Source organism: Mesoplodon mirus (assembly GCF_964341445.2).
Source record: "Mesoplodon mirus genome assembly, chromosome: 15".
NCBI lineage: Eukaryota > Metazoa > Chordata > Mammalia > Artiodactyla > Ziphiidae > Mesoplodon > Mesoplodon mirus.
The window spans coordinates 43,608,965-43,630,035 of record NC_138991.1 but is presented as its reverse complement, the minus strand read 5'-3'; the positions used below and the strand labels follow the sequence as shown (position 1 = coordinate 43,630,035).

Here is a 21,071-nt window from a genome sequence, read left to right as displayed (position 1 = left end):
TGCAACAAGAAAAGCCACCGTAATGAGAAGCCTGCGCACCGCAACGAAGAGTAGCCCCTGCTCGCCGCAACTAGAGAAAGCCCGTGCACAGCAACAAAGACCCAACTCAGCCAAAATAAATAAATAAAATAAATTTTTTAAAAATGGAATGCTTTACAAATTTGTGTGTCATCCTTGCACAGTGGCCATGCTACTCTTCTCTGTTTCTACAGTTTTAGTATATATGCTGCTGAATTGAGCACCTGTAGCAAGTTATTTTACTTCTTTCTGCTTTTGTTTTCTCATCTTAAAAAAAAGAAGGGTGGGTGGTAACCGTACCCACCTCTTAGGGTTCACTCCAGAACACGGCCTAGTGCATGGTGAGTGCCAAGGAACTGTTTCTATATGAATCAAGTGTGCACAAGTAAAACAACAGAGTCTCACATTCTAAGGAGTGGCTCCATCCAGTGCAAATGAGAAAATCATAAAATTTCTAATTACCCCTCATGTTTTAGTTATACACTTAAATCATATATTCCTAGCATTCTATACATATGCTTCGATTTTGTTTTTTTCCTTCCCAATTGAATACAGTGCAGACCAACTAAAGCCCATTGCACGTCCAACTGAGGCCGGCGTCATTGATTTCAGCATCTGCAGTTCTTCTCAGCTTTGTCCCTATTGTACCAAGGCCATGAGATCTCGCACCTTTTCTCTAGTATCATCACTTTTTCATGTCCACTCATTTTATGAAAGTGTGAAGGCAAAATGGTCAACTAGCCACAACTAACCTGACACACAGGCCAAGGTAACTTGAACTTGATGTGATCAAAAGCATTTACTGAGGGAACTTGGAAAACAGAAATGAAGTTCCCCACCCTGGAGGGGCTCACAGCCTTATGAGGGGCAAACATAAAGGAATACATCTTCAGAGTATGGTGAATGAGCACAGCAGGTGGGCATATGGGGATTCAGCCAAGCACAGAGGACGAAATGCAAATCCCACCTGTGGCCAGGGAAGTCTGGTCACTGATGCCAGGATTGCAGAGTGAAAAGAGAGAAGCAGGCTGAGGTTCATCCAGCATTATCACTTGTCTTGGGCAAATTACTTAAAGTATCTGAACCATCATTGATAAAGGAAGGATAAGATTCTCTTCATAAAAAAAAGATACAAGTGAACTTATTTACAAAACAGAAATAGACTCACAGACATAGAAAACAAACTTATGGTTACCAAAGGGAAAAGTGGGGGAAGGATAACAGGAATTTGAGATGAACAGATACACACTGTCATAGGTAAAATAGATAAACAGCAAGAATCTACTGTATAGCACAGGGAACAATATTCAATATCTTGTAATAACCTATAATGGAAAAGAATTACTTTGTTGTACACCTGAAACATTATAAATCAACAGTACTTCAATATAAATAAATAAATAAATAAATAAATAAATTTTTTAAAAGATCCACTTTGGGCTTCCCTGGTGGCGCAGTGGTTGAGAGTCCACCTGCCGATGCAGGGGACGCGGGTTCGCACCCCGGTCCGGGAAAATCCCACATGCCGCGGAGCAGCTGGGCCCGTGAGCCATGGCCGCTAAGCCTGCGCGTCCAGAGCCTGTGCTCCACAACGGGAGAGGCCACAACAGTGAGAGGCCCGCGTACCGCAAAAAAAATAAAATAAAAAATAAAAAGATCCACTTCAAAGGGTTATTTCAGAGGATTAAATGAGATAGAAAAATGTGTTCAGTAAATTGTGAGGTACATAGAAGACACAATCAGTTATGGCCGGGAGCAGTGACATAGGAGGAATAGAGACATTTTAACAGGGTAGGACGGTCAGTGGAGAGTACAAAGTGGGAAACACCTTCCTTCACTACAGGAGGAAAGTATCAGAGCAGATAGGGCTGCAAGAACCGGAGGAAGCCAGTAAGAATCCCCAGGCAAGCCATGTATGAAGCCAAGAGCAGACATGATATTTATGATTACTAATCTGTCCTTGCTGGGGTGGGGATGAGGGGTAAGGGGGCCAACCCCATTCTGGGGGGCCGACCCCATTCTGGGGGGCCGAGAATCAACAAGGAAGAGAGCTGGGGCTCCTGCCGAAAACCCCAGCTTTCTTCGTGGGGAGAGAGGAAGAGATTATCAGCTGATAGAGAATTGGTGGCATTGCGCAGGTCTCTTTAGGGAAGCTGTGAAATGTTTGGAAGAGCAACTGTCGGGAGGGGAGCGAGAGTTGTCCAGATCCATGTTACAGGGCAACTAGAGGCACTGACTATCGTGGGTTGTGTGACTTTCTCCAATAGGACAAAGAGAAGGTGGTTGTATTGGCTCAAGGCAGAAGGTTTATGAGGAAGGCTGTAAGGAGAAAGGTTGAAGTGATTCACAATGAAGTCAAGGTTATAGAGGAAGTGGAGTGAGGTCAAAGAGGGTGGGTAGTCAGTGATGACCTCCAGGATATGGGCTCCAGGAAAAAGAAGTGTCAATAAGATGGACCAGCAGGTGGAGCAAGAGGAAGGGGAGGCTCAGCGCCTGGGGAATTTGATGGTCAATGTAGAGCAATCCTGAATGGTAAGAAGGTCTAAGGCGGTCCCTAGTGTGGAGGGGCAGATCTTTAAGGTCTTGAAAGATGAGATGAGAAGCAATACTAGGTCAAGGTAAACGAAGACCGAGGTGCTAAATGAGGTTCTTTATATAAAGTATTTAATATTATCTCCTCAACAGCCCTTCAAGTTGGGGATTTGGGAAAAATAGAAATTCAGGCACAAATTAAGAAGACTGCCAAGTCCCTTGGAGCTATTAAGATGGGAAGCTCAGCACAGAGTACTCTGCTCAATATTCTTTTTTTACTTTTTTTGGCCATGCTGCATGGCATGTGGGATCTTAGTTCCCTGAACCTGCACCCCCTGCGTTGGAAGTGCGGAGTCTTAACCACTGGACCACCAGGGAAGTCCCTCTGCTCAGTATTCTGTAACAACCTAAATGGGAAAAGAATTTGAAAAAGAATAGATACATGTATATGTATAACTGAACCACTTTGCTGTACACCTGAAACTAACACAACATTGTTAATCAACTATACTCCAAAACAAAATTAAAATTTTTTAAAGTATAAAAAAAAAAAAAAGATGGGAAGCTCAGATTAAATCCAGGGCTGACTGGTTCCAAAGCCCAGGTTCTTTCCATTTCCCCAGATTTCCCCAAAGAGGTGGCACTTGGGACCTCTCTAATTCATTCTCATCATTTTTCACAGCTCTCAAGGTTGGAATCTCTGACTCTTGAGACCTTGGGCAGCCCGGTAGGTGAGACCTGGCAGGCCCTGACAGTGATAAAGCTCTCCTGAGCTCAGCGGCCCTGTCCTTATTCCCTGTAGGCATCAGGATGGCCCTGGCTAAGGGATGGAACTCTCAGCTGGTCTGGGCCCCCCTGCAGAGAGGGCAAAAGGGAAAGGAAGAGCGTCAGGAAACACCTGGATCTCTTGTTGCTCTGAATATATTTCACGTGATTGACCTGCTCAGGAAGTCATTCATTCAGCGGGAGGAGGACATGGGAGATGGTGAGGTCTGGGTTCAGATTCAGCTCCAGCACTTGCTAGTTGTGTGACTTTGGAAGACACTAACCAGCTTTCTCAGTTTGCCCAAAATTAAGGGTATTTTGGGACATGGAACTTTCAATGCTAAAACTAGGACAGGCCCGGGCAAAATAGGATCGTTAGTCACCCCAGACAGGCTACTCAACCCCTCTAAGCCTCAGTGTCCAAGTATAAAATGTGCCCGTCTGCTGCCCGCTTCTCTGCTTCTCACACCTGAGGCTGCACTTTACAGAGAACACGAAGAGGGAGTACGGTTTAATTCCGTCTGGTTGGGAGAAGCTCAGGGTTGACTGCGTGTTCCTTCATCTGCAGAAGCTGAAATTCTGAAGTGCAAAGCAACTTTTCACCAACATTCTGCTTGGAGCCCTCAGCTGTGCTGATGTGTGGTCCGGAGCACGAATCAGGAACCTCCCCCACTGATCATGTCCCTGCCATTCCTGGTTGCTGCCTCTTGACCCCAGGTGGGCGTAGCAAGATCCAAACACACCTTGCTCAGTAGGCAGTGGTGAGATGTGGGTTGTGGGTTGTGGATGAAGGCCACTTGAAGCATGAAACCCAGAACTCTGGTTGCAGTAACATTGCTTTATTTATTTTTTTTGTTTTGTTTTGTTTTTTTTTGTGGTATGTGGGCCTCTCATTGTTGTGGCCTCTCCCGTTGCGAAGCACAGGCTCCGGACGCGCAGGCTCAGCAGCCATGGTTCACGGGCCCAGCCGCTCCGCGGCATGTGGGATCTTCCCAGACCGGGGCACGAACCCGTGTCCCCTGCATCGGCAGGCAGACTCTCAACCACTGCGCCACCAGGGAAGCCCAGTAACATTGCTTTAGAAGGAGTCTTTAGGCTTCAGCCAGGATGAGTGGTGTAAGCATGGCAGGAAGACAGCACAGTCTTCCGAAGGGTTGTCTCCCCTGGTGCCTGCTGCTGCTGCTCTTCTAGCCTGAGGTTGGTGTCCTCCACATTTTGCTCAGGAGCCAGGTTCATTGAGGTCCTCAACAATGTGGAAGGGGAAGGTGTGGAGCTGTCGTTGCTGGAGGAACGTGAGTTCTGAGCAGAAAGTAAGAAGTGGATGAACTTAACAGTTATAAATTTGGCCACCCACAGTTCCTCAAAAAGTTACACATAGAATTACCATACGACTGAGAAATTCTACTCCTAGGTATGTACGGAAAAGGAACTGAAATCATATGTCCACCCAAAAACCTGGACCTGAATGTTCCTAGCAGCATTACTTGTAATAGGCAAAGAGTGGAAACAACCCACATGTCCATCAACCGAGGAAAGGATAAACAAAATGTGGTACAGGTACCCCTCACTTTTCTTCCTTTCTTTCTTTCTTTTTTCTTCCTTTCTTTCTTTCTTTCACTTTATTTTTGGCTGCATTGGGTCTTCGTTGCTGCACACGGGCTTTCTCTAGTTGCGGGGAGCGGGGGCTACTCTTGTTGCGGAGCATGGGCTCTAGGCACACGGCCGTCAGTAGTTGTGGTGCACAGGCTCAGTAGTTGTGGCGCACAGGCTTAGTTGCTCAGTGGCATGTGGGATCTTCCTGGACCAGGGCTCGAACTTTGTTCATGTCCCCTGATTTGGCAGGCGGATTCTTAACCACTGTGCCACCAGGGAAGCCCCTCTTTCTCTCCTTTCTTTCTTTCTTTCTTTCTTTCTCTCTCTTTCTGGCCATACTATGCAGCTTGCAGGACCTTAGTTCCCCAACCAGGGATCAAACCCATGCCCCCTGCAGTGGAAGTGCAGAGTCTTAACCACTGGACCACTAGGGAAGTCCCTTCTCCACTTTTCTTGAAAGTTCACTTTATGCCACTTTGCTTTTAGGAAAACCTACATTAGTACCTGTTTTTGCTAGCCAAAAGAAATCTGAAGAGGATTTTCACTTTTACAATGTAAAAGCCAAAAGGTGAGAGTAGTATTCAGTGTCTGTTTTGCAGCTAGTGGTTATAGAGGCAGCACATACCCCAAGCAAGGGAGTGGCACAGCCAAGCTCTTTCCCCAGAAACTACACTCAGCCTCTCAGCATCCAGCCACCATAGTTTTCAACTGTGTCTGTGGGCATCTGTGCTTTATCTCGGTTTATTTTGTGCATCCATTAGCAAGATGTGTCCTAAGATAATTACTTCTTCACTTTGTCATTTCAGTTTATGGAAGGCTTCATAGGAATGCTGTACTTTCAGATAGTGGGAAAGACAAATATTCATATGATGAAATATTATTTATTCAGTGATTTAAAAAAGTGAAGCACTGATTCATGCTATAGCATGGATGAACCTTGAAAACATTATGCAATGTGAAAGACACAAGACACAAAAGGCCACAAATTGTATGATTGCCTTTATACGAAATGTCCAGAATAGGCAAATTCATAGAGAAAGCAGATAGTGGTTGCCAGAGACTGGGGGGGAGGAGGGAATGGGAGTGACTACTAGTGGGTAATCAGTTTCCTTTTGGGGAGATGAAAATGTTCTGAAATTGGACAGTGGTGGTGGTTGCACAGTCTTGTGAATACACTAAAAACCACCGAATGGAACACCTGAAAAAGGTGAAATTTATAGTATGTGAATAATGGCTCAATAGAAACAATAATAAATAAATAAAGTTTGGCCACCCAGTGTTGCTACGTGTAGAAAGTGCAGCAATGGAGTGATGTATTCAGGATCCAGTTGATACCCCTTGACATTGGGATGGGAGAGCTAGAGGATGGATGAATTTGGATGGACGAGTTTTCTGGAACCAGAATACAAGTGAGTCCTCCAGCTGGATCTCAGGTGACTAATGACCCATAGAGGTAGTAATCCTTTCTGATGAATGAGACAGTGATAGTCAGGTATGTGGTAAAGGACATGAAGTTTGATGTTTTCTTTCTTTCTTTCTTTCTTTTTTTTGGCTGCGTTGGGTCTTCGTTGCTGCATGCGGGCTTTCTCTAGCTGCAGTGAGTGGGGGCTACTCTTCGTTGTGGTGCACAGGCTTCTCATTGCGGTGGCTTCTCTTGTTGCGGAGCACGGGCTCTAGGCGCGCGGGCTTCAGTAGTTGTAGCATGTGGGCTCAATAGTTGTGGCTCACGGGCGCTAGAGCGCAGGCTCAGTAGTTGTGGTGCATGGGCTTAGTTGCTCCGCAGCTTGTGGGATCTTCCCGGACCAGGGCTCAGAACCCGTGTCCCCTGCGTTGGCAGGCGGATTCTTAACCACTGTGCCACCAGGGAAGTCCCTTGATGTTTTCTTGAGAGCATCCATCTCCGCCAGAATCAGGCTAAGAACCTGAGTATGGTCAGGCTCAGTACACATAGGAGTTGGGGAAAGTTGTGGTAGCCCCTTGGGCCCTCCTTTCTCCTGGAAACATCTGGTGGGCAGCGATGCATCATAGAGTGTAGGTGTTGGCCACTGAGAGCCTCAGTCTGGAATATACCTCATTAACTTTTCAAGTAGCATCATGGCAGAAAAAAAGGACCCACAAAAGCCACCTTGTGGGCAGGGCCCCCATCCCGACATACTCAGTTCAAATGATCATTTCCTCAAGATCCATCAGGTCCAGTTATCTCCAGATGGGGCTTCAGTTTAGGGCTACAGAGAACTATTAAGGTGTAGGCATGGCCAGATTAGGCAGGTGGGATCCAAGCAGAAGTGAAGCGGGTACCAGGCAGTCAAGTAGCCATTCCTTTAGCAAGTCTAAAAGTGAGCAGAACCCCAGCGGGTAGCTCACCAAGTCCCCAAATCTCTGTTCCTTTGAGGTCCACATACACTGGGCCTGGCATCATCTGGAACTTCTGACTGGAGAAGACATGGCCCAGAACTCCAGTTTTGCAAACAGATGTTTCCTCAGAGAGGCTGCACTGCTGGGAAAGCCTGCTTCTTCCCCTCCCCTGTCTGCCTGCTGCCCAAATAAATCACGCAGTTTTACACAGGAAGCCTTCTTAATATTATGAAATATTACACAATATAGAAAAGTCAAAAAAAGAAATGTTCTGTACAATAATAATAAAGCAGTTTTTTACTTAGTAACTTTGAGTTACGTGTGGGATCTAGTTGGTTCCAGGAGTTCCTTGGCGATCCAGTGGTTAGGACTCTTTCACTGCCGTGGGCCCGGGTTTAATCCCTGGTCGGGGAACTAAGATCCTGCAAGCCATGAGACCCAAATTTAAAAAAAAAGAAATTCCGTTCTGGAACATAGTTAACAGGCCTAGGATTATATTAAATAAGCATTTGCAGGTTGCAGGTCACAGAAACCCAACCCAAACTATTAAGCACAAAGGGAAATGTATTATAAGGACGCATGAGTCCAAGGACAAGACTATAGCTGGGCATCTGGAGGGAAATGGAACCAGAGACTCAGAAATCTCTCTCTTTCTCTCCAGTGCTCCTCTCTCTGGTCTGCGTGATGGGAGAGGGAAGCACTGAGAGTTCCCAACCCTCACATCTAACAGATTCAGTCACCCAGAGACATTCAGTTTCAGTTCCAAAATTCCAAGGGAAAGAATTCATTGGTCCAGCCTACCTGAGGCATTCAATCAGCTCACGGTTAAGTGTGTGTGCGTGTGGGGGTGACAGTATAGGAATGTGACAGCTCTTACTGCCACCATTCAGAAAAGACACTTCCTCAAATAGTGGCGTCAGTCTAACAATCCAACAGGTGTCCACTGCAGGGCAGAAGCTGTTGGACCCCCAGAGGATATAGACCATAGAAGTGGGTCTCAACCTTGGCCGCCCATTGAAATCACCTGGAAAACCTTAAAGACTGATGCCTGGGTCCCTCCCCAGAGATTCTGATTTACTTGGTCTGAGGTGTGGCTTCAGCCTCAGGCTTTTTTTTTTTTTTTTTTTTTTTTGGCTGTGCCGCACAGCACGCAGGATCTTAGTTCCCTGACCAGGGATCGAACCTGTGCACCCGGCAGTGGAAGTGTGAAGTCTTAACCACTGGACCGCCAGGGAAGTCCAAGCCTCAATCTTTTTAAAAAGCTCCCTGGGTGCTTCTGACATACGGCCAAGGTTGAGAACTGGCTAGTGCCGTGCTTTTCAGACATTCATGTGCCCACACATCACTTGGGTATCCTGATAAGATACAGCTTCTGATCCAGTAGGTCTGGGCGGGGCCTGAGAGTGTGCATTCTGATGCTCTCCCTGGGTGCTGCTGGCCTTCTGAGAAGCCAGGTTCTAAAGCAGCACTGCCCAATAGTGCTTTCTGTGATGGCGGGAATGTTCTGTAGCTGCACTGTCCATACAGTGGCCACTAGCTGCAATGTAATTAGTGGATTAATTAAATGAAATGTAATTAGTGAGACTGAAGAGCTGAATATTTTACTTGACGTAATTTGAATTTGAAGAACCACACCTGGCTAATGGCTACCGTATTGGACAGAGCAGGTCTAGCGGATTTCATCCACAGGGAGGGTGTATCTGAATCACCTGTGGGATTTCTCAACCAACTCAGTGCTCTTGTGGCTGCCATGTTCCTCCTCACCCTCCCCATTTCAGGCCCTAAAACAGTAATAGAATGGCGGGGGGGAAGAATAGGGATAAAGAGTGAACCCTGGAGAAGGCCCCGCAGGTTATTCTGAAGTACTGTCCTTACTCACTTGGTGAGAAACACTGATGTAGAATGTTCCAGATTATCTATTTCTCTGCTACAAACCACCCTCGAACTTAGTGGCCTAAGACAGCAATATTTTTTTTTCTCATGAATCTGCATGTTGGCCAGGGCTGAGTGGGGATAACTCGGCGTCTGCTGATGTGGCTGGAAACCTGGGACTGGAGTCATCTGGAAAGGAGCTTGCTTACGGGTCAGAGAGTTGATGTTGCCTGTCAGTTGGGACCCTTGCTGGGACTTTAACCAGGGCACCTACTTGTGTCTTAGGCTTCCTCACACATGGTGACTGGGTTTCAAGGATGAGTAGAGAGTGAGAATGAGCCCAAGCCAGGTGGGAACAGCACTCTCCCTATTTTTTAACCTAGCCATGGCAGCCATACTGTCACTTCTGCTGAATTCTAGTCATTAGAAGTGAGTCATGGGACTTCCCTGGTGGCGCAGTGGTTAAGAATCCACCTGCCAATGCAAGGGACGTGTGTTCCATCTCTGGTCCGGGAAGATCCCACATGCTGTGGAGCAACTAAGCCCGTGCACCACAACTAGAGTCTGCGAGCCACAACTATTGAAGCCCTCGTGCCTAGAACCCGTGCTCTGCAACAAGAGAAGCCACTGCAGTGAGAAGCCCGGACACCGCAGTGATGACCCAATGCAGCCAAAAAATAAATACATAAAATTAAAAAAAAAAAAAAAAAAAAGAAGTGAGTGACAACGGCCAGCCCATATTCACGAGGCAGGGGATGAGATTCTCCCTTTGACAGGAGTGAAAAGGAATTTGGAGACATGTTTTAAAACCACCACATAAGGACTTCCCTGGTGGTCCAGTGGGTAAGATCCTGCGCTCCCAATGCAGGGGCCCGGGTTTGATCCCTGGTCGGGGAACTAGATCCCAAATGCTGCAACTAAGACCCAGCGCAGCCTAAATAAATAAATAAATATTAAAAAACCACCACATACACTTAGGAGTGAAGAGCACCAAGGGCAGAACTCTGCACACAGCAGCCCATGGGCCAGCTGCACAGTGTATGAGAAATAGAGTTTTACAACACAGCATTGTAAACCAACTGTATTTCAATTAAAAAATAAAAATAAGACTTCCCTGGCGGTCCAATGGTTAAGACTCCGTGCTGCCACTGCAGGGGTTACGGGTTTGATTCCTGGTTGGGGAACTAAAGATCCCGCATGTCGCATGAGGTGGGCCAAAAAAGAAAATAAAGGGTGGGGGGAAATAAAATGCATATGGAGTTCAAAGAAAATCCTAAAGGAGATTAAAGTGGAAGAGCTTTAAGGGAAAAAAAAAAAAAGTTTAACTGGTTCCAAGCACAGCCAGGCTCATTCCAGAACACTTGGATCCAGGAGCACCCCGTCAACCAGAAGACACCTGCACAAAGGCCTGTCCTCCAGACTTCTGACCAGAGACTTCCCTTTTACACACACTCCTTGAGTAACTTCCTGATTCCTTTTTTCAGAAATTCTTGCATGGTGGAGGGGGAGGAAGCTAGGGGTCAGAATACCTGGGTTTTGCTCCCTACCCTGCAGAAGCCTGTAAAAAAAAATGCAGGTTTATTTGGGAGTGAAGAAATTATAAGGAATCATTTTCCTCTTTATGTTTCAATTTTCTATACTATGATTTAAACTTTTCATGGTGGTAAAATATATATACCATAAAATTTACCATTTTAACAATTTTTATTTTATTACCTATTTATTTTTCAATTTTTTGACCATCCTGCACAGCTTATGGGATCTTAGTTCCCTGACCAGGACTTGAACCTGTGCCCCCTGCAGTGGAAGCACCGAGTCCTAACCACTGGACCCCCAGGGAATCCCCCCATTTTAACAATTTTTAAGTGTACAGTGCAGTAGCATTAAGTGCATTCACATTGTTGTGCAACTATCACCATCCTCCATCTCCAGAACTTTTTCATCTCCTCAAACTGAAATTATATATATATATATATATATATTTTTTTTTTTTTTTTTTTTTTTTTTTTTTGGCGGCACCATGTGGCATGCAGGATCTTAGTTCCCCGACCGGGGATTGAACCCGTGCCCCATGCATTGGGAGTGAGGAGCCTTAACTTCTGGGCCGCCAGGGAAGTCCTCAAACTGAAATTCTAGACCCATTAAACACGAACTCCCCATTCCCCTCCCCCCAGCTCCTGGCAACCACCATTCTACTTTCTGTTTCTCGGAGCCTGACCATTCCAGGGACCTCATATGAGTGGAATCCTACAGTATTTGTCCTTTTGTGTCTGGCTTATTTCACTTGACATAACGTTTTCAAGGTTCATCCATGTTGTAGCATGTTTCAGAAGTTCCTTCCTTTTTAGGCCTGAATAATTATGATATAAACAATATTTTATATATAATATAAACATTTTGTTTATCCATTCATCCATCAATGGACATTTGAGTTCATTTGAGTTGTTTCCACCTTTTGGCTTTTGTGAATAACTCTGCTATAAACATTAGTGTGAAAATATCTGTTTGTGTCTCTGCTTTCAATTCTTTTGCACATATGTAGACATATAATTGCTGGACATATGGTAATTCTATGTTTAATTTCTTGAGGAACCAGTTAAAAATTTTTAAGCCTTTTTGTAAGTGATGAAAAACAGTTAAGAATCAAAACAGCCAGTTCGATACCTTAGGAACAACAACAACAAAAAATCATACCTGGTCTTTCTGGTTTGTTTGTTTTTGGTGGGTTTTTTTTAGTTTATTTAATTTACTTATTTTTGGCTGCATTGGGTCTTTGTTTCTATGCGCAGGCTTCCTCTAGTTGTGGCAAGCGGGGGCTTCTCTTTGTCATTGCGGTGGCTTCTCTTGTTGCGGAGCACAGGCTCTAGGTGCACAGGCTCAGTAGCTGTGGAACGCGGGCTCAGTAGTTGTAGCACACGGGCTCTAGAGCGCAGGCTCAGTAGTTGTGGTGCACGGGCATCGTTGCTCCGCGGCATGTGGGATCTTCCCGGACCAGGGCTGGAACCTGTGTCCCCTGCATTGGCAGGTGGATTCTTACCACTGTGCCACCAGGGAAGCCCTGTGGTTTTTTTTTTGTTTTTTTTTTGTTTTTTTTTTGCGGTACACGGGCCTCTCATTGTTGTGGCCTCTCCCGTTGCGGAGCACAGGCTCAGGACGCGCAGGCTCAGCGGCCATGGCTCACAGGCCCAGCCACTCCGCGGCATGTGGGATCTTCCCGGACCGGGGCACGAACCCGTGTCCCCTGCATCGGCAGGCGGACTCTCAACCACTGCGCCACCTGGGAAGCCCAGCCCTGTGGTTTTGAATAATGTTTACTGTTCTAGAGCTTTAATTTTTTTTAAAGAAAGACTAATTACAAGAGAACATACATAACAATTTTCAGGTTTTATTTATTTGGAATTTCTTTTAAAAAGAAAACTTTTTATTGTCATGAATACATATCACACAAAAATTACCATCTTAACCACTCGTACATATCCAGTTCAGTGGTATTAAGCTCAGGTTTTATTTTAAGGCTTATAATCTCATCAAATTCTAATCTCGGTGGGTGATGCATATTAAGGCCAGAGCCTTGGGACTCTCCATTCCACCTACTCCTACCCCTACCACACTTTGTACTCCTTCTGGCCCTTCCCTCCAAACCACAAGGACAGAGCAATCTGAGTCAGGCTGCCTTTGTGACCTTCTTTGGTAAGACACTAACATTTCAACATATTTTTTGTAGCCTTTCACATTAAATGGCTGTCATTTTGCAAAACAAAATCTGAATACGTAGGAAGAGTTCTGTTGTGTACACGTTGTTTGCCAGAGAAGGAATTTATATCTATGCTCCCCCCATCCTCCTATATACATGAGGTGTGTGACTTAGAACACAACACCTCCCTTATTTAGGGCTTACCTGCCATCTGTCAGTGAGTGAGTCGATTCTAGACAGTCTCTGAAAGGCTCCCAGTCCAGGAGCTGGTGATGTTCTCCTCAACACTAAGCACCAGGAGAAAGGAGCCGAGATGACAAATGTTCGTGGTCTTGGAGAGAGGCCTCAGCATATTTTTTAGCCTGGATCCTTCCCAGAGGCCTGAGATTTTTGCTACCTGAGCCTCACCTCACAGATAGTTTCCAACCAAAAGTGGGGCTAAATGGTCTGAGGACAAGAAGATATATGTTTGTGGAATGCATGGAGAAGGTGGGCAAGCAGGAAGGTGTGTGGGGACAGATAGCAGGAGTGGGTTTGGCGGGGCCCAGTGGGCAGGGCAGGGACACAGCAGCCACCTGCGAGCAGGTAGAGCGAGCCACCTTGGTGGTCTGGATGGGCTCTGTCTCTCTCTCTTGGCTTCCAGGTAATTGTTCTGGGGCCTGGGGCCTGACTGTGGGGTGACACTGAGTTCAACAGAACCACTGCCCATTCCGGCCCCACCTCTCACCAGGAAACGCCTCCCCACCGCAGTGACCACATCCCCCCAGGTTGCCTTGGAAACACTCTGCGGGGGCTGGGAGATCCAGGGCACAGTTGCCCAGCAACAGGTGGTGCCCTCCCTTCCGCCCTCATCTGAGGCAGCTGCCCTGCACCCTTGGCTCGCACAGGGAAGAGCGGCTCTGAGGGCGAGCCAGGAGCCCAGAGACTGACTGAGGTGAGGTGAGGAATGCAGGAGGCCCCTGCAGGTGGGGGACCTGGGGGACAGCCAGAGTCAGGCAGAGACTGGGCAAAGCCAGAGAGGCGGGGACAGGTGCAGAGGTGGCACCTGAGACCTGGCACAACAGCAAACTCAGGGGAGACTGCAGAGAACAAGACCAACTCCAAGGAGAGTTGTGAGGGCAAAGGAGCACTCAGGGCGCCGCGGAAGTGGCCGGGAGCGGGGCCCACACGCAGGGGCAGAGCTGGGACGGAGGCTTTCATTTCCTCACCCAGCACTTCTTCCAAGCAAGACATGAGCGGGCTGAGACAGGAGGAAAGAAGTCCTTGGGTTCTTTGAGTTTGAGTTCAGTTTTGTCTGAGGCACCCTGGAGTCTGGGAGGAAAATGCAGCTTCCAGAAAGGGCCTGGGGATTCTGAACAGGAGGTCCTGGCTGCAGACTGAGGTGGGCCCCATCTCTCTGGCCATCTGGCTCCTTCCCGCCGTTTCTGGGTCCTCCAGGCTCCTCTGTCTGCCTGGGTCTGTTTCTCCAGCCAAATGTTGCTGAGCCCTGCTCCCCTGGCCCCTCTCTCTCCTGATCATGCCAACCCTGTCTCATGTGCTTCCTCTCCTGACCCCGTCTCTCCAGATGCCTCCGACCCCAGAGCAGCCCTCTGGGCACATGGAGGGGCCCCCTGCATCAGAGGCTTCCTCATGGCCCCCGCTGCCCTGCGGGCCCTGTGTCCCCATCATGCTGGCCCTGGCCGCCCTGGCTGCTGTCTTCCTCCTGACCACAGCCGTGTTGGCCGAACGCCTGTTCCGCCGCTCCCTCCGCCCAGACCCCAGCATCTGCGCACCCACCCTGGTCTGGCGCCCGGGCGGAGAGCTGTGGATTGAGCCCACAGGCACCCCCCGAGAGCGCTCCGAGGATTGGTATGGCTCCGCGGTCCCCCTGCTGATGGACCGGGCCCCAGACCCACCCACCCAGGGGGGTGCCTTGGAGGCACGAGTGACAGCCCCACCTGCCCCTTCAGCCCCATACTCCCCTCCCAGCTCCTTGGTCCCCCAGACCCCACCAAATGCCCCAACCCGTAGCACCTTCTGGAGGCCCCAGGTCTGGGAGGAGAGGCCCCACACCCCAGGCCTGGTGAGCTGGGCTGAGCCTGAACAGAGGCCAGAGGCCAGTGCATATCCAGGGAGCCCCCAGGCCCGGAGGCTGCGGCCAGGAAGCCCTGATCCTGAGTGGGGCCTCCAGCCTCGGGTCACCCTGGAGCAGATCTCAGCTTTCTGGAGGCGTGAAGCCCGGACCAGCGTGAGTTTCTGAATCCCCAGGGCCTGGAGGACTGGCCTCCCAGAGACCCCTGGGGGAGGCCCAGCCTCAGAGGGATCCTAAGACCCTGAGGCCCCGGGAGAGAATGCCCCTCCCAGGCCTTTTACTTCTGGATTTCGGCTCCCCTGGATCTGGGCCTGGGCAACCTGGGTGTGGACAGAGCCTGCGCTGTGGGGCAAGCTCAGAGGTGCCTTTTCTTAGCTGCCCAGGGCAGTGGCTTAGAGAACTGGAGTTGGGGCCAACTCTGGGCCAGAAACTGCCAAGATCACATTCCAGATTAAGAACTCAAGGTACCAGAAGACAGGAAATAGAATCAACGCAGCGGCTTCCACCCTCCTTCAGTGTGTACCTAAGATGCCGACATTGGAGTGAGGGTCCCAAGGATGCTGAAGAACAGAGTGTGGTGATGACAAGTGTCAGCCGTGCTAGCAGGAGATGACAGGAATTCAGCTTCCCAGAGCCACATCATCCCTCCAGAAAAACACATACAGAGAGGTCAAGATCAGGCAAAAGAGCATCTTATTACATATAAACTGTGGCTTTGACCCCCACCTCGCAACAAGAGGCCATCTCTTGCCTGCACCTGGGACCCAGAGTCGCAAAAGACCAGCGGGCAGCATGTCCTCTTGAGACCGCCGCATCTCAGCCCTCTGGATCTTACCCTTCCACGGTGAGGGAAGCCCAAGCCAAGGAGATCTGAGTTTGATCCAGTGTGGAAAGGAACATTCTCCCAGAACGTGGCCCCTGGCCGTCTTCCCTCCCAGCTTCTTGGAGTGCACTGTCCAGAGAGACAGAGTTGCCCCAAGACAGGCTTACTTATGAGGCTCCACCCCGTAAAAATGGAGCCCCTATATCTGTATCAGCTGACCTCCCCTCTGGGCGCAGAGCCAGGTGTTGGGGGGAGGCGAAGGAGTTTCCATTCCCTGGGCTCTGACTTCTCGAACCTCAGTCCTGAACGTTAGGATTTTGCCATGTCAGTTACCACCTGTACTTTATATTTTTCTTTAAATTGGTTTACTATTTGCTTAATAAATTCATTTTACAAGGAATCTGTTTTGTATCACTTCTGTATGTAAATGGAAAACCAAATATCACTTGTCAGAAACAGAAGGTAAAACATGGAAATAAATACAGGGTAAACAAAGGTATATAGTTCTAAGTAGACATTGTTTCCTGGTGGAGGCATTGACCCAGAGATCTGCTCTCTCTTTGTCAAAAGGCTCAGCAAGTATTAGGAAAGTGTTAGACATTCTGGTGCCTCCCTGAGACCACCCCTGAGAAGTGCTGTGATGCATGAGAGCCCTGCATGGGGAGCAGCCATCCTGTGCTACTTAATGCTGGCCAGGAATCCACCCCCCCCCCCGCCACCAAGTTCACCCACACCCCGAAAATGCTGTCAGGCAGAGGCCAACACTCTGCTCTTCCTGCTCAGAGGGCCGGGGAGCACCTGGGCCTGGACCTCCCTTCTCACCCCTTGGATGCCAGGAGTTGGACGAGCAGCCAGGGGTTTAGAAGCCCCCTGGCTGAGGGACATCCACCCCCCCACCCCCGGCTGCACTCATTCAGCCTGTGTTCCCAGCATCTTCCCTGAGCCAGGCCCTGAGGAGGGAGGACTCAGACCTGGCCCCGCCCTCAGGGAGATCTCAGTCTCTCTAGTGGCAGGGGTGGGGGTGGAGGGAGGTGAGATAAGACAGGAAGACATAACTGATACAAGATCAGGGCTGCTGTCCCACCTCTGTCACTCACAAGCCAGGTAACTATGTCACTGCTCGTTCTCACCATCAGCTGACAGGACTGGGTTGTGGGGACTCTGCCCAGGAAGCATGAACAGTCCCTCAGGGACACAGAACTGAGATACCACGCTCAGAGCTTAGAGGCCTGCATGCCAAGGGCTCAGCAGAGGCAGGATGGTGGGGAAGGGACACCAGGGACAAGGTCCCAGTTCTCAATCTGGTTCTATCACTCACTCTTGGAGAAAAGTACTTTTTGTATTACTGGGCCTCACATTCTTTCTCTTTACAACAAGAGAGTTGAAAGTTGAACAGATGCTCTATTGGGAATTTTCTAGCTGTGACATCTAAGGATACAATAAAATGAAAGATGGATACCTGCACAGATGCATGGATGAATGTGATCTCCCTGAGGCAAAGTCCAGCTTGCTGTCCCCAAAGTCACCTTTATACCCCCAGACCCAGAACAGTATCTAAAACACAGCAGGAGCCCAAAGAAAGGAGAATGAATGAATAAGTAGACGGATTCATAGATACATTTGTTTTACCCTTTCTCCTCTTTATTTTAAACATCTCCTCTTCATTTTGAACACTATCTTACTGGAACTTCCCTGGTGGTCCAGTGGTTAAGACTCCATGCTTCCACTGCAGCGGGCGTGGGTTCAATCCCTGGCTGGGGAACTAAGATCCCACATGCCTTGGGGTGCGGCCAAAAATTAAAAACAAAAAACACACACCATCTTATCACTTTCTCATGTTGAGTTCTTCCTTTATGCTTTTTGGCATTTAAAACGCACTTCCTGGGCTTCCCTGGTAGAGCAGTGGTTAAGAATCCGCCTGCCAATGCAGGGGACATGGGTTCGATCCCTGGTCCGGGAAGATCCCACATGCCGTGGAGCAATGAAGCCTGTGCACCACAACTACTGAGCCTGAGCTCTAGAGCCCGTGAACCACAACTACTGAGCCCATGTACCACAACTACTGAAGCCCGCATATCTACAGCCCATGCTCTGAAACAAGAGAAGTCACCACAATAAGAAGCCCGTGCGCCGCAACGAAGAGCAGCCCCCGCTCGCCAGAGCTAGAGAAAGCCTGCACAGAGCAATGAAGACCCAACACAGCCAAAAATAAGTAAATAAATAAATAAATTTGTAAAAATTTAAAAACTAAAATAAAATGAAACACACTTCCTGTATGGTCCTTTACTCAATAATTCTGGAGTTCCAAGTTCTAGGGTGTCTGCTCACTCTCCTTCATGACGGATGGCTTCCTCTTATGTTTTCTAAGTTGGGGCTGTGAACTCAGCTTCAACAGGGCCTTAGTGGGAATCCAGGTGACTAGTTCCAGGGTGTCTCTCTAGCGAGCTTCTGTGTTTGCTCCTGCCAAGGATGCTTCAGGGGAATAACCAACCCTGGACCACATTATTTGTTCATTTTATTTGGGCTTCCAAGACTATGCAAATGGTGTAAATTTGAACCCCAAATTTACACATGAGGGCACACCTTTGGTTATGAATTCTCAGGGGAGACTTTCTATTGCCTCTAGATCTCAGGGTGAGACCCACGAGGTTCTTTTGTGCTTTATGGGCTGATGGAAAGATTTTTTATTTCCTAGTCTGCTTTTCCACTGAGGGTGTCACCCTTTAAGGGGCTGAGCTGTATATTAGGGTCTCAGTTTTCAATGCCCCAGGTAAAGCCTCCAAAATCTTGGTGGATATAAAACCCAAACCCTTCATTTTGCCAAGATCTACAACTGCTCAAGAGCTCCTCTAGCTTTGGTTTTCAATTTCCTCTTCCTGTGTGGCTCCAGGGATTCCCCTTAGTTTCTTGAAACCCAGCTGCGCTTTGTAAAGGATGTTTGCTTGATTTTATGTAGCATTTCTAGATGTTTCACAGCAGGGATGTGCTTGTCAGGTTATACCATTCAAAATATCACAAAAAAACAGATGATTTCCTCTATAACCAAGTTCAAATCTTTGCAGCCAAACTTCTGGAAAGAGCTGTCTGTCCTAGAAGTCTACATTTTCTCATCTTCCCATCACTCTGCAACCTGCCACAGGCTTCTATACACTTCCAGCACTCTCTAGAAACTGCTTTCCCCCAAATCATGACCTACACATTTTAATCAAAGGATACCGCTCAGCCTCCTGTGGGCAGCATTAGACGTTTTGATTCTTTTTTTTTTTAACTTTTTGGCCACACCATGCAGCATGTGGGATCTTAGTTCCCGACCAGGGATTGAACCCACGGCCCCTGCAGTGGAAGCACAGAGTTTTAACCACTGGACAACCAGGGAAGTCCTGATTCCCTTTTTGAGATGTTCTCTTCCCTTGGCTTCTGGGACTCCACGTACATCTGATTTCCCTTCCCTCTGTCTGCCATCTTCTCTGATTCTTTTGCTCTCTCCCTTCTTCAGCTTTTGCTTTCCCTCGACACAGTCTTCCTGGGCAATCCCAGTGACACCCATACCTTCAGCTCCTGGCCTCCCTGATGATCCCCAAGTCTCTGCCTCTGACTGTGGCAGATATGGTCCTCCTACAGACATCCTGCCGTTATTCTAAAGTAATAGTACCAGTGGGAGAGAAAACAAGATGATTAACTAAAAGATTATCTCAGGGAGTTCCCCGGTGGCACAGTGGTTAAGAATCCACCTGCCAATGCAGGGGACATGGGTTCAAGCCCTGGTCTGGGAAGATCCCACATGCTGCGGAGCATCTAAGCACCACAACTACAGAGCCTGCGTGCTAGAGCCCGTGTGCTACACTGAAGCCCGTTTACCCGTGCTCTGCAACAAGAGAAGCCACCACATGAGAAGCCCCTGTACCACAATGAAGAGAAGCCCCCGCTCATCACAACTAGACAAAGCTCGCGCACAGCAACGAAGACCCAATGCAGCCAAAAATAAATAAATAGTAAACTTATTTAAAAAAAAAAAGATTATCTCAGAACATCTCCATAGTCATCCTTGATTACAGAGTCAGTATTTACCCCAGTATTAAAACACGACACCCCCCCCAAAAAAACCAAACAACTACAGGGGTCATGAATTCACATGCAGAAATAGGCCAAGTCAGAGATATAGGTGAAGAGTGATGTGGACCAGGGGACAGAGGTGAGAAAAGACTTCACACCTGTCTGTAAGGGCAGCTGCCACTCGGCTCCACCAATCATGTCCATGCTTCTGATTTTCCAGCAGAGGCTAGAAATTTGGGTTTTTAGGTAAAATCAACCAAAATGTTAAGACCACTTTATATATATGTATATGAATCTATCAACCTATAAAATCCAAAGAAACAAGCCTGTGGGCCACATGTGGCTCAGGAAACACTGGTCGGAGATCTCTTCTAAACAAACTTGAGGGATTTTCCTGGTGATCCAATGCGTAGGATTCCGCACTCCCAATGCAGGGGGCCTGGGTTCGATCCCTGGTCGGGACACTAAATCCTGCATGCCGCAACTAAGAGTCCGCATGCTGCAACCATGAGCCTGCATACCGCAAGGAAGATCCTGCGTGCCGCAACTAAGACCTGGCGCAGCCAAAATAAATAAATAAATATTAAAACCCCCCCCCAAAAAAAAACAAACTTGAACAAGTGCCTGGGAAGGCCCCTGAAGTGGGTGTGGAGGGTCCCTCTTTGTGTTGGCCTTTGGTGGTTGGAGGTGGGACAGCCTGCTCTCAGATGATCTTAAATCAGGGTTTTCCCCACCTTCACACTGTTGACATTTGAGCCAGATAATTCTTTGCGTTCCTGTACATTGTGGGATATTTAGCAGCATTTCCGGCCTGTAGCAACTAGGTGCCAGTTGCCTCCCCGTAGTTGTGAAGGGATGTTTCCAGGCATTGCCAAATGTCACCTGGGGTGGGGGCGGGGAGGGGGACAAAACCCTCTGATGCTTCTAAGTGAAGCATTTTAATCAATTAACACACGGGCCCACAGAGCTTGCAGCCTGTCCAGGGACAGGGCTGCTGGGGAACTAGAACCACTCAGCTGCCAAGTAGAACAATGTGGGCCTCCTCTTACTAATTTTCAGTGGCACCAAAAGAGGATTAAGATGAAGAGACAAGACAACCAGCCTTGGAGGAAACAAATAAATAATACACCAGGAAACCAGCAGAGGCTTCTGGGAAGGCAGTGCATCATAATGTCTTTTGTAATTGGAAATTGCAAATTTGATTGCCCAAATGAAAAAGTTCCTTCTAAATCAAAGGAAGGTGTGGGAGGAAAAAGTTTTTAAACATCTCTCAGGAGGTAGAGGAAAATGACAAA

The 21,071-nt window shown here is 48.0% G+C and overlaps 1 protein-coding gene across 1 annotated transcript; it reads left to right on the top strand.

The window, feature by feature from the left end:
- The first annotated feature begins 13,693 nt into the window (after positions 1–13,693).
- Positions 13,694–16,123, top strand: LOC309816675 (transmembrane protein C16orf54). The gene is made up of 2 exons (XM_082644455.1): positions 13,694–13,763; positions 14,394–16,123. The coding sequence occupies exon 2, from the start codon at positions 14,394–14,396 to the stop codon at positions 15,066–15,068; it is 675 nt and encodes a 224-aa protein (XP_082500581.1). The 5' UTR covers positions 13,694–13,763; the 3' UTR covers positions 15,069–16,123.
- Positions 16,124–21,071: the final 4,948 nt, after the last annotated feature.